Below are 13998 nucleotides of genomic sequence, written 5' to 3' on the forward strand. Positions count from 1 at the left end.
AAAGATTTTTGAAATTCATTTAAAGTTTTTTGATTCACACATGATCTTTTAGAAACATTTATTAATGTAGCTAACAGAGAATTGAAAAAATGGTGGTTTTGCGGGGAAAATCCTTGAGAGAATTGCACAGCAGGTTCCTGTAGGCTCCTGTAGCATAAGACTAGCACAAACATTTAGTAGGAACAGCTTATTTATTTCCATTTGAATTTTTTGTTAAAACCCAATTTCCAAATAATTCAATGTGTAACTCTTCATTTTTGTTATTTTGGGCTGTGTCTCTTGAGTTTGTGCCCTTTGGTATAATTTTTAAAAAATATTGTTGCTATTGTATTGTTTGTAACTGTAAATTTTTACTTTACAGGGTGATTTTGTAGACAGAGGTTACTATAGTTTGGAGACCTTCACTTACCTTCTTGCACTAAAGGCTAAATGGCCTGATCGTATTACACTTTTGCGAGGAAATCATGAGAGTAGACAGATTACACAGGTGTATGGATTTTATGGTAAGACCTTCTATTTCTCTGATTCTGAATATTGATTTACCTTCCTCTTTGGGAAAAAAAGCCACACAAGTCATACATGTGCTTTTCATAGTAAAGTTAGAAAATACAGATAATCTTTTTCCACTTTCTCACCTTTAACTCCTTTTCTTCCCTCAGTCAGTTGAAAATCTGACTACTGATATGTAGAGAGAACCATTCTTTTTTTTTTAATTGAAGTATAGTTGATTTACAATATTATATTAGTTTCAGATGTACAACATAGTGATTCAATATTTTTACAGATTATACTCCTTTTAAAGTTATTATAAAATCTTAACTATATTCCCTGTGTTGTACAGTATATCCTTGTAGCTTATTATTTTATACATAGTAGTCTGAGAGAACCATTTTTAACATTTTGGTGTATGTCTTTCTAGATCAGTGCTTCAAAGTGTAGTCCTCAGTTTATCTCACTGGAATCATTTGGGATGCTTGTTAAAAATGTAGATTGCTAGGCGCCATTTTTGGGGTGGGACCTTAGAATCTGCTGAAAGGGAATGTTTTGCACACTCAGTTTGAGAACCTATTCTATATATATGTATGTGTGTGTGTGTTTATACATATGTGTGTACACACACCCCAAGCTAAAATGGGATCATACTTGTTTTTTAATATTGTGATCAGCCTTTTCACTTCACTGATGTTATTTTATAGCTGCACTGTATTATACTGTATGGATGTACTGTAAATCTGTGTGCTTTCTCCAGAGAATACTAGGACCTCAGGTCATAAATAGAATGCAGCCATTAAAAGCAAAATAGCTACTTCCATAAAATTTTTATATGGTTGAAAGTTTTTCAAAATGAGGTTAGGAAGCTCTTTGAAGAAGGTAGATAGAGGAACTGTAGAGATTATTATTATTATCCATCTATTTATTTATTTTTGGCTGCATTGGGTCTTCGTTGCTGTGCGTGGGCTTTCTCTAGTTGCGGCGAGCGAGGGCTACTCTTCATTGCCGTGCGCGGGCTTCTCATTGCAGTGGCTTCTCTTGTTGCGGAGCACAGGCTCTAGGCACGTGGGCTTCAGTAGTTGTGGCTCGCGGGCTCTAGAGCGCAGGCTCAGTAGTTGTGGCGCCCGGGCTTAGTTGTTCCGCGGCATGTGGGATCCTCCTGGACCAGGGCTTGAACCCGTGTCCCCTGCATTGGCAGACGGATTCTTAACCACTGAGCCACCAGGGAAGCCCTGTTGAGATTATTAAGAAGAATTTTCCTTGAGCACAATTAAGGCAGATATTGAGAGATTTGAAAATATTAATCTCATAACCCTTTAGTTTTTAGACTTTATAGTTTGAATTATCTTCTGTCATTATAAAGATAAGCTGAACTCTCCTGATTTTGTCAGCCATTATCAATTATTAAATTGAGAAATTTTGACAACGTATTGTTATCTATCTATCTATTTATTTATTTTTGGCTGCACCGCGTGTCTTGTAGGATCTCAGTTCCCCGACCAGGGATTGAACTCGGGCCACAGTAGTGAAAGCCCCAAATCCTAACTACTAGGCCACCAGGGAACTCCCCGACAATTTATTGTTGATATAACTATTAATAGGAATTGAAAAGTTAGATGGCTAATATTTATCTCCTTTCTACAAGTTACTTCAGATTTTCATTCACAAAATGCCAAATATCATTTGGAATAAAAAGTGTTTGATTCTTTTGCAAAATAATCAGTATTTTGGATAATACATTATGTGGTGTTAGCTCAGTAAAAGCAACTGGCTCCAACTGTGTAAGATTAATGTTACATATATAATTACACCCCAGAATTTGACCAACATATCAGTGTAGGGCAAAAGAGGTAAAGGGGGGAGAGGAAGGAGGACATTTTAATCAAGATGCCTTGACCGAAGAAAATGACAACAGCACAACGTCTAGTATTGACTTTTTTTCATCCCAAGCTATGCTCTAGTGTTCATCTATGGTTTTTTTTGATAAGAGGAAGCCCATCTGCTCCTCAGGAGGGAGACAGTTTTAGTCATCATGGAACTTAACATTGATTTTAAAGTAGTAAAAATGTCTATATATAGCTATTATATTGGGCCTTCAGTTCACACTGATAAATATATGGTTAGCAGTTATTATGAACCAAGTGCTTTGCTTACGTGTTAAGGTGAAAAATTCACAAGATTCGTACGGGTAAACTGAGCTCAATGTTAGAGCTGTCTCATGAGACGTTTACAATAAGGACCCTGCCTCACGTAGAGATATAATTTAGAAAATTATGAGGATTGACCATACCCCACAGTCTTATATCCTGTATCATTTTCAGCTGTACTTAGGGCAATTAGTGATATGTCCATTTTTTTTTCGAAATTAAGGAAGAAGCCAAAGAGCAGAACTTCCATGGTATTAACTGAGAGAAGAGATAATGTACCCTATTAACTGTTGTAGACAGCAGAGAGAATGTTCAGCTGAGAATATGTAAGAACTGATTGGCAGTTTGTCCTTAGTGATGACTACAGGGGTCATCTTACTGGAACTCAAGTATGTAGTTGCACAATTTGCAGAAAATCTCAGAAGAGGCAACCTAGGCCTGAAAAATGTTGAAATGGGAATTATCCATGCTCCTCTAATTTGTTTGATTATCCTGCTAGAATAAGGTAGTCACATTAAATACATTACTCTGTTTGATAGAATTGCCCAGTTTTTTTTTTTTTTAAGTTTATTTATTTATTTATTTGGCCTGCGGGGCCCCACTTCCCCAACCAGGGATGGAACCTGCTCCCTCAGCAGTGAAAGCGTGGAGTCCCAACCACCGGACTGCCAGGAAATTCCCCCCAGTATTAATAGTAAGACAAAAGCTTTTGCTTTGGGTTATGTGAAATTAATATTTAGCTCTTCTTGATTATAGCATTTTGACTAATAATTTCAGCTGGTTCTTAGAGCCACTTCTGGAATGAAAAGCAGGACCACATTCTTAGACTAGTTAGACACTAGTCTCCTTCTGGTTCTACATGGAGGACCTACTAGGGCTAACTATATATCATAACTTGCCATCCTAGTTTAAGCAAATTTCTGTTGTCCCAGTATTAGATGTATTCTTTACTTATTTTATTTATTTATTTTTTGGCCACACCTCATGGCTTGCAGGATCTTAGTTCCTTGACCAGGGATTGAACCCGGGCCACGGCAGTAAAAGCGCTGAGTCCTAACCACTGGACTGCCAGGGAACTCCCCTGTATTCCTTAGTTTTATCAGCAGATTCAGAACTTCATTAATGAGAACTCTTTGTTTCTCTCATAGATGAGTGCCAAACCAAATACGGAAACGCTAATGCCTGGAGATACTGTACCAAAGTTTTTGACATGCTCACAGTAGCAGCTGTAAGTTTATGTAAATCTTTAAAAAAAAAACACTCAAGTATTTTCCTGCCAGTAACACTTGGCATATTTTTATCTAATTGCCATTTCAGTTATATTGATATCATTAGCACTCACTGATGGATTTAGATATATGACTGAGTTTATTATTATATGTTCAACTCTTTGTTTTCCTTTTTTGCTAGTTAATAGATGAGCAGATTTTGTGTGTTCATGGTGGTTTATCTCCTGATATCAAAACACTGGATCAAATTCGAACCATTGAACGGAATCAGGAAATTCCTCATAAAGGAGCATTTTGTGATCTGGTTTGGTCAGATCCTGAAGATGTGGATACTTGGGCAATCAGTCCCCGAGGAGCAGGTTGGCTTTTTGGTGCAAAGGTCACAAATGAGGTAAAGCCAGCATTTTCGGAAAAGTGGTTTGTTGGTTGCTAATGGACTACATAAAGAACTATGATGGCTATAGATACCAAACTTCTAGTCTAGTTTACTCAAACTTTGGTGGCTATGGATATCAGATTTCTTGTCTAGTTTATCCTGTATGTCTTTCCTTAATGGTTAAATGAGATCATGTAATAAAAGCACCTCCTTTAGCATCTATTGGTACTATGTGTAAAATAAATGGTCCTTTTCTTTCAAACATTGCAATTAAGTAATGAGATAACAAGGGCAAGATAGGCAACTTTTTAATATATATATTTCTTTGTATATATATTTTTAATTGAGATATAATTGACATATAACATTGTATTAGTTTTATGTATACAACATAATGATTTGACATATGTATTTATTGTGAATAAGCAATATTTTTGAGGTTAACTACTTTCAGTTAAAAATATATACACACACACACCACAGGGTGAAGTAATCCAGCATAATGAAGTCAGAGAGCTAGATTTATCCTGTCTGAGCCTCTGGTTCCTGAAGTTGCAAGAGAAGGATAATAAATCTCTTTCAGAATTTTGTAAGAGCCATACTAAAGCCTCAGTAAATGATAGATATTGATAGTAATATATTTATTATTAAACCATAAAAACTTTGTTTCATATCTGATAGCACTTACAGAATGCTTTTCTTTCAGAAACTTCTAACTAATTATGTTACTATGATTTCTATAACTCAGGCCAAAGTGGCTCTATAACTTATGGAAATTAGTGGGGATAACTGTAGAATGGATTCTATAATCATGAGAGCTTTAGTAATTACAGGATTTATACTTTATTTAAATGCTTATTTTCTTATATATGTAGGTTGATTTTTTTTTAATGTGCTGGATACTTAACAAAACCTTTCTAAATTGCAGTTTGTTCATATCAACAACTTAAAGCTCATCTGCAGAGCACACCAACTAGTGCATGAAGGCTATAAATTTATGTTTGATGAGAAGCTGGTAACAGTATGGTCTGCTCCTAATTACTGTTATCGTTGTGGAAATATTGCTTCGATCATGGTCTTCAAAGATGTAAATACAAGAGAACCAAAGTTATTCCGGGCAGTTCCAGATTCAGAACGTGTTATTCCTCCCAGGACAACGACGCCGTACTTCCTTTGAGGCCTTCGCCCATCCTGCTGACCCATTTTTCTGTCCTCTTACCCCAACTTTCGTGTATTACCCTCTACAATATACTTTTTATTGAGCACTTTGCTGCTGAAATGCTGCCTCTTGCCTTTTTTTTTTTTAATTTTAAATTATCTAAATTTATTGTTTGTTATGGTGTCTATAGCAATGTTTTTCTATCAGTTTTCTCCCCCATCCCATCCCCGCCTTGGACTCATTTGAGAAGACTTGAGAAATGTCTTAATACTCACACTGTTGCATGTAGCTCTGCTTATTTACTGGTCTACGGGAAACAGGATGTTTCCTTTTTTAAAAAAGCCAATTGACAGAACAGACTACACTGAAATACTCCTCCTTTTGTATTATTCAGTCTTTTGTTTTAGTTCGGTAAGTTTTAAGAAATTTCAGCAGCAAAGTTGTTATTCAGTGGGCACGATGGACTGCAAATGCCTCGAGTTATGTATACCTGTCCCAGCTGTAAACTTCATTTTCCTTTGTTGGATGATATTTTAAATGGATATAAAATAAATTGGTCTAAAGGGCTGCCCTCCTTGTTGTGTTTTTAAATTTTAGTTTAAAAACTGCTACAGCTTATGACTTTGTACATTAAGATAATTGTATTGATCTTTTTTCAGATTCCTTGTATTTTTTAATAAAGTAATCTTAAATAAAACCCAGATAGGTTAAAGTATTAGAAATTTTAAACAGTGTACATTGTTAGCTTAAAGTTATTCTTTTTTTCTTTTTTCCTAATCAGAGTTCTTGACCCTTTGGTTATTAAGTTTAAAACTTCAAATGAAATTCCATACTATATATTTTAAAAAAATCACTAAACTGTGCCTAAAGAAATAACTGCCATATTAATGTTTTGGTTTATATCCTCTCTAGTAATAGAAAAACATTTAATACTTGTAATGCTGATGTGTTCATTTGATACCAGTTGAGTAGAATGTGATCAATCCAGTTTACAATCTATCATGAGTATCATTAAGTAAAATATATGTACTTTTCAATAGGAATCATTCTTACTGTAACACTTGACCTTAACTTTTAGAAAGTGTTCATTTTTTAACTGCAACTGGAAAGGTTGAAAAGTCAGGACTCTTGTACTTGTGAACTGTAATCTGAAGCAGATTTTTAAAAGTGTAGAAAAAACCAAATTGTCCTTTTTTGTAAAGGTCTGTGATACTATGTTTCGGCTTTGTGTAAGTAATTTGAATATCCAAAGGGTTGTGATGATCAGTTCTTGATATGCAACTGTCCACTTAATAAGGACAAGTGTTCCAGTGTCTCTTATGACTATGGTCATAAATGATGCTGGGATTAACCATTTTATGAAATAGTTGGTATCCCTTTACTATTATAATTAATTTTTGTCATTCCAGGAAATCTTTGTGAAGCCAGCCAATTAATAAAGCACTTTAGCATCTGTTCAGGTAGTTTTGAAAACCAACTGTCCCCCTTCAGGATAGGAACTTCCAGGTTACCTAAAAATGCAATAAAAATCTTTATAGTCTAAGCTTCTTGGCACATAATTTTTCATCAGGGCTTTTCTTTTATTAAGCGAGCACAATACTGTTTTGATTTTTTCCTCCAACCACACAGCTCCTTGTGTAGTTTTTAATTGTATAGCTGTAAGAAAGAAGTGGCTAAGACATTTGCTGCACACACTTGAACTGTTGGGTCAGTAGCTTTGTTTTACTGCCCTGACCCCAGTGTAATTCAGGGGGAAAGGTATTTTTATCTTACAGGGATATGTAGCTATGTATTTTACTAATTGTGAAACACTGGAAATGAATGATGCAGACAACTTGGTGTGGTCTTTGAACAGCTTTCTGCAGTATTTTTTTTTTCTGTTACCATAAATTGTATTTAAGTGCTTTCTCTCTTCTGCTTTTAAGTTGTACCAATAAAATTGGTAACCCTCAGCCCTTCCTTCCCACTTGACACTCCTTAGCTTAGATTGATGTAGTTGTTTTAGTTACCCGTGTAATGTGACTTTTATTTCTAAGTCATGGTGTACTGCATTTGTTTGTCACTAGTTGGGCATGTGCCAATAATATTCTGTCCATTCCTTAATTGCCATCTCTGTTTTGCCTGATTTTTTTCTCTTCAACTGAATAATGGCTTTTTGCATGAAAAAAAAACAGTTTTTACTCTTAGACATGTAAAGGGAAGAGAGAGTGAATGTATTGGACTCTGTAAGCCTAAAAGGAATATTTGGATCCCTCTGATAAATAAGGGCTATGTACTATATAGAGTAATCATGTGGTGGAAAATACTTGCAAGTCATAGATTTGTAGGCATGAGGCTCTGTTATTCCCTGTATCTAGGCTGAATGTAAAATCCCTTATGTTGTGTTAATGGGGGTAATAACCATTTTTATTTGCCTATGATATACTTGGTTTCTAATAAAATGTCCTAGGCTCTAGTGAGAACTGACTACTTTTAATTGCCAATGACTCCCCTTTCCTCATTTTCCTGATATGCTCTTGGCTAGCTTTTCCTAGGTTAATGCTTTTTCCTGAAAAATCTCACAACTCTAAATGTGTTCATTTGGGTGTGATCCTAAAAAGCCTGGACCAAGAGCACATCTTTAATATGCAACCTGCATCAGCTCCTACTCTGTCCAGATGTCTAGAACTGTTGGAAGATTTTGATGTCTTAAACCCGGTGTTTCACTTTTGAAATAAGGTTTGAAATATTGTTCTTTGCATTAAGATTTGTGTGTTTTTGCTTTGTAAGCCCAGCACCAGGTTTTGGAAAATGCCTGTACTGTGAAAGCAAATCCGAACTCTTTCTGAGCCTCTTTGGTTGTGAGAAACAGAATTGCTTTCCATCAGCCTCCAAAAAATTGTGTATCTGGAGTCGAAGAGATTTAACAGCAAGAATCCAGATTTTTAAATGTACTTGTTTTCTAAATGCTAATGTTTGTAAAGCACCTTCAGTTCTTTGGATGAAAGGTGCTATATTCTCTCTGTAAATTAATAAAAAGATTATAGGAAGTTTGGCAAAAAATTTTATCTAATGCAGTCTGTCCCGACAAGAAGTTAGCATTTTATATAACACAATTTAAAAATTAAAAAATGCTTATTCCTTCACTTAGTTGCTTGACTAGTAAACAGAAGTGAAACTTTTCTTGTTATGCATTTGACTCTTCAGTGTTCCAGTTCATTGTTACGTCCTGGATCCAGTGCCCAGAACCCAGCTTCATGAGATCATCACAGCTCTTTCAATTGTGTATTTAAACTGTGCAGTCATGCTGATGAAATATACAGTAGTAAAACACCAAAAAGAAGCATTTGGAAAGTCCTCTAGCATGAAACCAAACACAGTAGATGCTTGGAGAAGGACCCTATTCCCCTCTTACTAGTTTTCTGTTTCCTTGTTAATCACTTGGTGAATATGTGCCTTTCGTAAGGCATATTACTCATGATAGTAAGCTTATGCTGGCTTGGATCATTCAAATGTTTGCTTAATTCAAAAATGCATGAAATTTATGAATTTTGTGTGTGTGTATCAACAAAAATAATTATTATGTAAGTATATTCCACTCAGTCCCTGGGCAGCTACTGTTCTCAGCACTTTGCTTTTTTATATAAATGGGAATGGGTTATAAAAGACTGTATGGAGGCAATGGAATAGTGGAAAGAATTTAGGCTTTGGGATCAATCTAGGTAAAAACCCCAGCTCTGCCAGTAATAGCAGCTAACCTGTATTGAGCACACTTAGCTAAATGCTGTACATGCCCTATTTTGTGTCACCCCTACTATGGCTCAATGACTGTAGTACCTTTTTTTTTTTTCTTCAGACAAGAAAACACACTTAGAGATCATAGGTAACTTGCCCAGGGTTGCACAAGAGAGCTGCAATGTGAACCCCTTTAGGGCATCCTAGAGTAGTACATCTTAAGCAATATTGGTTATTGTAGCTTTGTGACCCTGAGCAAGTTGGGTTTTCTGAATCTTAAAATTCTGTGTCTAAAATAAGAATGCCATACAGGGTTGATCTCAGGATTAAAAATAGCACATATAAAATACCCAGTCCCTGGCCCAAAGCTGCCATTTATTGAGGGCCCACTTACATATCATTTGCCCAAATTCAGTGTAGTTGGGAAGTAAGAATAATCCAAGGCAATATATAATTGCTGACATAGTGTAGTTTAAGTACAACAAATTTGGAGAAGGAAATGTTTGAGGTAACATGGAGTAATTGGGGAAGGCTTAAAAGAGGAAGTGTGAATTAAATGTATACTAGAATGATGGGCCATTTCATATAGTAAAAGCACAGAAGCAGGGATTACTAGAACTTGGACATGATATGAAGGTAAACTTGAGGGTACTCCTTGGGAAAGCGTAAGAAATGAATAGCTGCAGCTCTATTGACAATACCATGTATCAGAGAGGCGTTGGCCAATTGCGAAAGACCTTGAAAACCAAGCGGATGATTTTAATTCATATTTTAAGAAACATAATGAGTGACATTCAAGATTAGTCTCCTAGTAAGTTGATCCTCCCCACCAGGACTCCTCCTACCACATCTGCCCTAGTCTTCTCTGACAAATGATTCTGAGGTTCTCTCTTTTCTGGCTTCGTGATTATAAGGGTGGATATTGTTTGTTGGTATTGAGGGGATTTATGGTTCTGTTATCTTGGGATTATGTAAAATATTAATTTGGGGAGCCAACAGATGCTCAACTTTTTTTTTTTTCCTTGTCAGTGCCATTTAAAGGTCCCATTACAATTTACCATCATCATTTTATAGAAGGAAAGATGTAAAAAGAGCCATCTCAGAATAAAGGACAGCCCTTTACACCAAATAAATTCGGCTTTATGAAAAACTATAGTAGTCTCATTTTTACCATTTGTGAAGATCAGTAAGAGATTTGTCCCCAAACTTTTGGTGTGTATAACTCTAAGCTGTCACATTATTGATGCATAAAAGCATATTCTGATAAAACAGAAGTAGCTTAAGAGAAAGTTTTATGCCTCCTCCCAGCTCCAAATAGATGCCGAGGATCTACCAAACAAAAACTACACAGGATTGCAGAAAGACTGAAGGGGATTCCACCTTAGAGGAAGAATTTTGTTAATATGTTAATGAGTTATGTCTTATTTTCAAGGATGGCCTTGTTAAAGTAGAAGAGAAAAGGTAACTGATTTATAATGCTTATGTGCTGGTAGTCTTGCATGCTTAGGTCTGTCAACACTAAAAATGCAAGGAAATTTATTTTAAAATTGATTCGCTGGAGTAGAAGTCACAAACATCTGCAGTATCACAGAACGGTTAGCAACACATTCAGGGGTCAGTTCCATTTAGGCATTTAAGAACCGAACACATTGCTTTTGGTTACGGCATCAATTCTGTTTGCAGGGTTGATTTTCCTTTCTTGGTAATTTATTTTAAAAATCTCTTGCTTTCTTGGAAGCCTGCACCCAAGCTTGCGATCTCTTCTGCAGAGGATTGAGCATCTAAACCACACTTTATATTGATAGATTCTTACAGTTTTCTTGCCGGATCCTCTGTGAAGTGTTATCTGTGAGCGCTAACCATTTCAGCATGATGCAGTCAGGGACCGGATATGAGGTGGTTCAAAATGAAGCTCATTTTGGAGACTTACCTCAGTGTCGCACCTGCCAGAGGAGTTTGGGAAATTGCAGCGCGTAGCTGTTGCTCCTGGCGTGGTGCAGTGTTGAGGGGCGCCAGCAGGTGTGTGGGATGCAGGACTCAGAGCCAGAAGAACCTGCCCGCCGCAGGTGTCTGGCGCCGGAGATGCAGTTTTTACTTTCGACCGCACGGTGGCGCTTAGATCTCCCCGGCAGTGTTAGCAGCCTCTAAGGCACCTCTGCCGCCACCTGCAGTCTCAACCAAACTCTAGGTGGCGGGATATGACGGCCCGAGCGTCCAATCGGCCTCCAGGCTTTCGGCCACACTACAGCTCTAGCCAATGGGAGCCGAGGAGAGGCGCGGAGGAGGCGGGCCCTGCGGCAAGCCTGGCAGAGGCGCGAGGCCCACCGCCCGCCCCTCCGCCTACTCCAGCCTCCGCCGCCTCAGCTTCCCGAGCGAGCCCTACGGCCGCCGGAGCAGCTCCCGCGGCGGAGCAGGAGCCGGATGGTCAGAGGAGCCCGGCAGCCCCAGCAGCCGCGGAGTCGCCTGGCCCCAAGGTGGGGCGAGGGCTGAATGGAGGTCGGGGTTGGGGATGGGGCGCGGGAGCGGGCCCAGGGCAGCAGCTTGGGGCCGTGAAGCATTCGGGGCGCCGAGACTGGAGGGGCGGTCGGGCTGCGGGGAATTCGGGGGGCGCCAAGGGGCGGCGGAGCGGGCTGGGCGGTGGTCGCATCCTCCAGACGGGATGAGAGGGGCGTGTGAGGGAAGGGGCGCCGAGCGGTGAGACTGGGGGCGCTGGGCCGGGAGGGGCAGGGCGCACGCGCCCGGTGGAGGGGCCGTGGAATGCGGGGGGCGCGGGGCCTGGAGGGGCGGGGCTCGGAGGGGCAGTGCCCGGGTCGGGAGGGGGTGGGCACTGGAAAGGGGAGGCCGGAGGGGCTTGCGGGGGTGGTGAAGCAGACAATGAGTAGGTGGCGGTGGGTGGTTTTGGGGAGCTCGGCTGTGACGAATAGGAGCTGAGGATGGAGTGAGAGACCAGGAGGCAGAGCAGGGTTTGGGCTAAGCAGACATTAGGGGAACGGTGAGTCCCAGGATCGCTTGGTCTTGGTATTTAGGGGAAACAACGCAAGGCATTTGTAAGGTCAGGTATGGGCTTAGACAGCCTGTAGTTCTCGAGGGTGGTGCGTTGAGTTCTTGACTGGCACAGTAGGGCCCGCAGATGTGATCTTATATGTTACTTTTAGTTACCATCTTATTTGTTTGGTCTGCAGACTGACTGGCACAGTGGAGAAACCACCTCGAAAACGGAAAAGCAGGTAAGGCAAAATGCCTTCCCAATTTTGCTTCGTGTTTTTTCCATTTGCTTGGCTGCACCTGTACTATACTGCATAATTATACACTGTCAGTAGATGAAGTTTTTTACTTAGCTCCTTTCTTAATGAATATAACTATCAGCAAGCTCTGTCTTCTAGGACTTAAAAGTACTGCCTGTACTTTTTTTCTTTTTTTGGTATCTAAGATTATGTGGGAAAGAGATGTGGATAATTGAGAAGGCCTAGTTTTTTATGTTAGCCATAATTTCAACTTCTTCACCAGCTCTGTTTAAAAAGCTAATGTTTATTGAACATCTACTGTGTGCCAGGTACCATGTGCAAGTGCTTACTTGTATTATCTTCTGTAATCCTTGAAACACCCCAAGGAAGTGTGTACAGTTATCACTGTTTTAACACAAGAGAGAACTGAGGCACAAGAGAGGCTGATCATTTATCTAAGATCACACGTCTCATAAATGATAGAACCAGGATTTGAATCCCAGCAGTCTGACTCCAGAGCTGAAGCTCTTAACCATTATACTATAATGCCTCTAATAAATATACAATTGAAAATAGGTTTTCTTTTTAATTAATTAATTAATTAATTAATTTTTGGCTGCATTGGGTCTTCGTTGCTGTGTGCAGACTTTCTCTCGTTGTGGCGAGCGAGGGCTACTCTTCGTTGTGGTGCGCGGGCTTCTCATTGCGGTGGCTTCTCTTGTGGAGCACGGGCTCTAGGCGCACGGGCTTCAGTAGTTGTGGCACGCGGGCTCAGTAGTTGTGGCGCACGTGCTTTGTTGCTCCGTGGCATGTGGGATCTTCCTGGACCAAGGCTCCAACCCGTGTCCCCTGCATTGGCAGGCGGATTCTTAACCACTGTGCCACCAGGGAAGTCCCGAAAATAGGTTTTCTTATTGCTTTTTCTGTTTTCATTGTACGTAGAGTCTAATAAGCAGTTGAACTATAGGAAGATAGAAACAAAGGGCTTAGGTAGTCTGCAGCAAGTGCATTGTTCCTTGAGTAATGAAGAGCATGCATCCATTCCACAAGCATTTCTGAGCACATTCCATGTGTCAGGTACTACATAGCAATTCTGTGTAGTCATTCGAAGATTTCTTTTTCATGGATGTAGGCATTGGCCTAGAGAAAGTAAGTTACAGTAGTGAGGATGTGACCAGTAGGACCACTGTAATAGTTAATACTTGCTAAGTTATTGATGTTAATACACAGTAAACCTTAACAGTAGGTAGATGTGAAATGCTGATGGTGGAAGGTGCCAACAGCCAAAGTTCCTTTGTCACTCTTTAGGCCTGTATGGGCCAATGTGGTAGCCATATATGGCTGTGGAACACTCAAAATGTGGCTCTCATGACTGAGGAACTGGATTTTTAATAAATATTGTTAGTTGTAATTAATTTAAATTTTAAAACCGATATTTAATTACTGGAAAATGTTTATGTCTGGAGCAACTTGGGTATGTGAGTTTGCTTTTTCATCTGTAAATTATGAAATCTAAATACAGATCAAATTTTTCCAATGAAAATTTAATGTCCAAAGTGAGGCATATATCTAAGTATTAAAAAACACACCAAATTTCAGATTAGTACAAAAAGTGCATGGCAAATTTCTCATTACTAATTTTTATGTCAATTCATGA

General features: G+C 39.0%; 2 protein-coding genes across 3 annotated transcripts in view; both read left to right on the forward strand.

Moving 5' to 3' along the window:
- Positions 1-5970, forward strand: part of PPP6C (protein phosphatase 6 catalytic subunit) — a 28689-nt gene extending 22719 nt beyond the window's left edge. For both annotated transcript variants that reach the window (XM_079706826.1, XM_079706827.1), the window contains 4 exons: positions 362-503; positions 3788-3867; positions 4050-4259; positions 5173-5970. In XM_079706826.1, the coding sequence (XP_079562952.1) occupies positions 362-503; positions 3788-3867; positions 4050-4259; positions 5173-5421 (681 nt within the window). In that variant the 3' untranslated portion in view covers positions 5422-5970. The remainder of the gene's footprint in view (positions 1-361; positions 504-3787; positions 3868-4049; positions 4260-5172) is intronic.
- Positions 5971-11538: 5568 nt separating this feature from the next.
- The window catches only part of SCAI (suppressor of cancer cell invasion), a gene marked incomplete at both ends in the record, with an annotated part of 105355 nt that continues 102895 nt past the window's right edge, over positions 11539-13998 (forward strand). Inside the window, 2 exons of the mRNA XM_079706403.1 lie at positions 11539-11591; positions 12300-12344. Of these exons, the coding sequence (XP_079562529.1) occupies positions 11539-11591; positions 12300-12344 (98 nt within the window). The remainder of the gene's footprint in view (positions 11592-12299; positions 12345-13998) is intronic.

The sequence above is a fragment of the Hyperoodon ampullatus genome (assembly GCF_949752795.1).
Source record: "Hyperoodon ampullatus genome assembly, chromosome: 6".
Classification (NCBI taxonomy): domain Eukaryota; kingdom Metazoa; phylum Chordata; class Mammalia; order Artiodactyla; family Ziphiidae; genus Hyperoodon; species Hyperoodon ampullatus.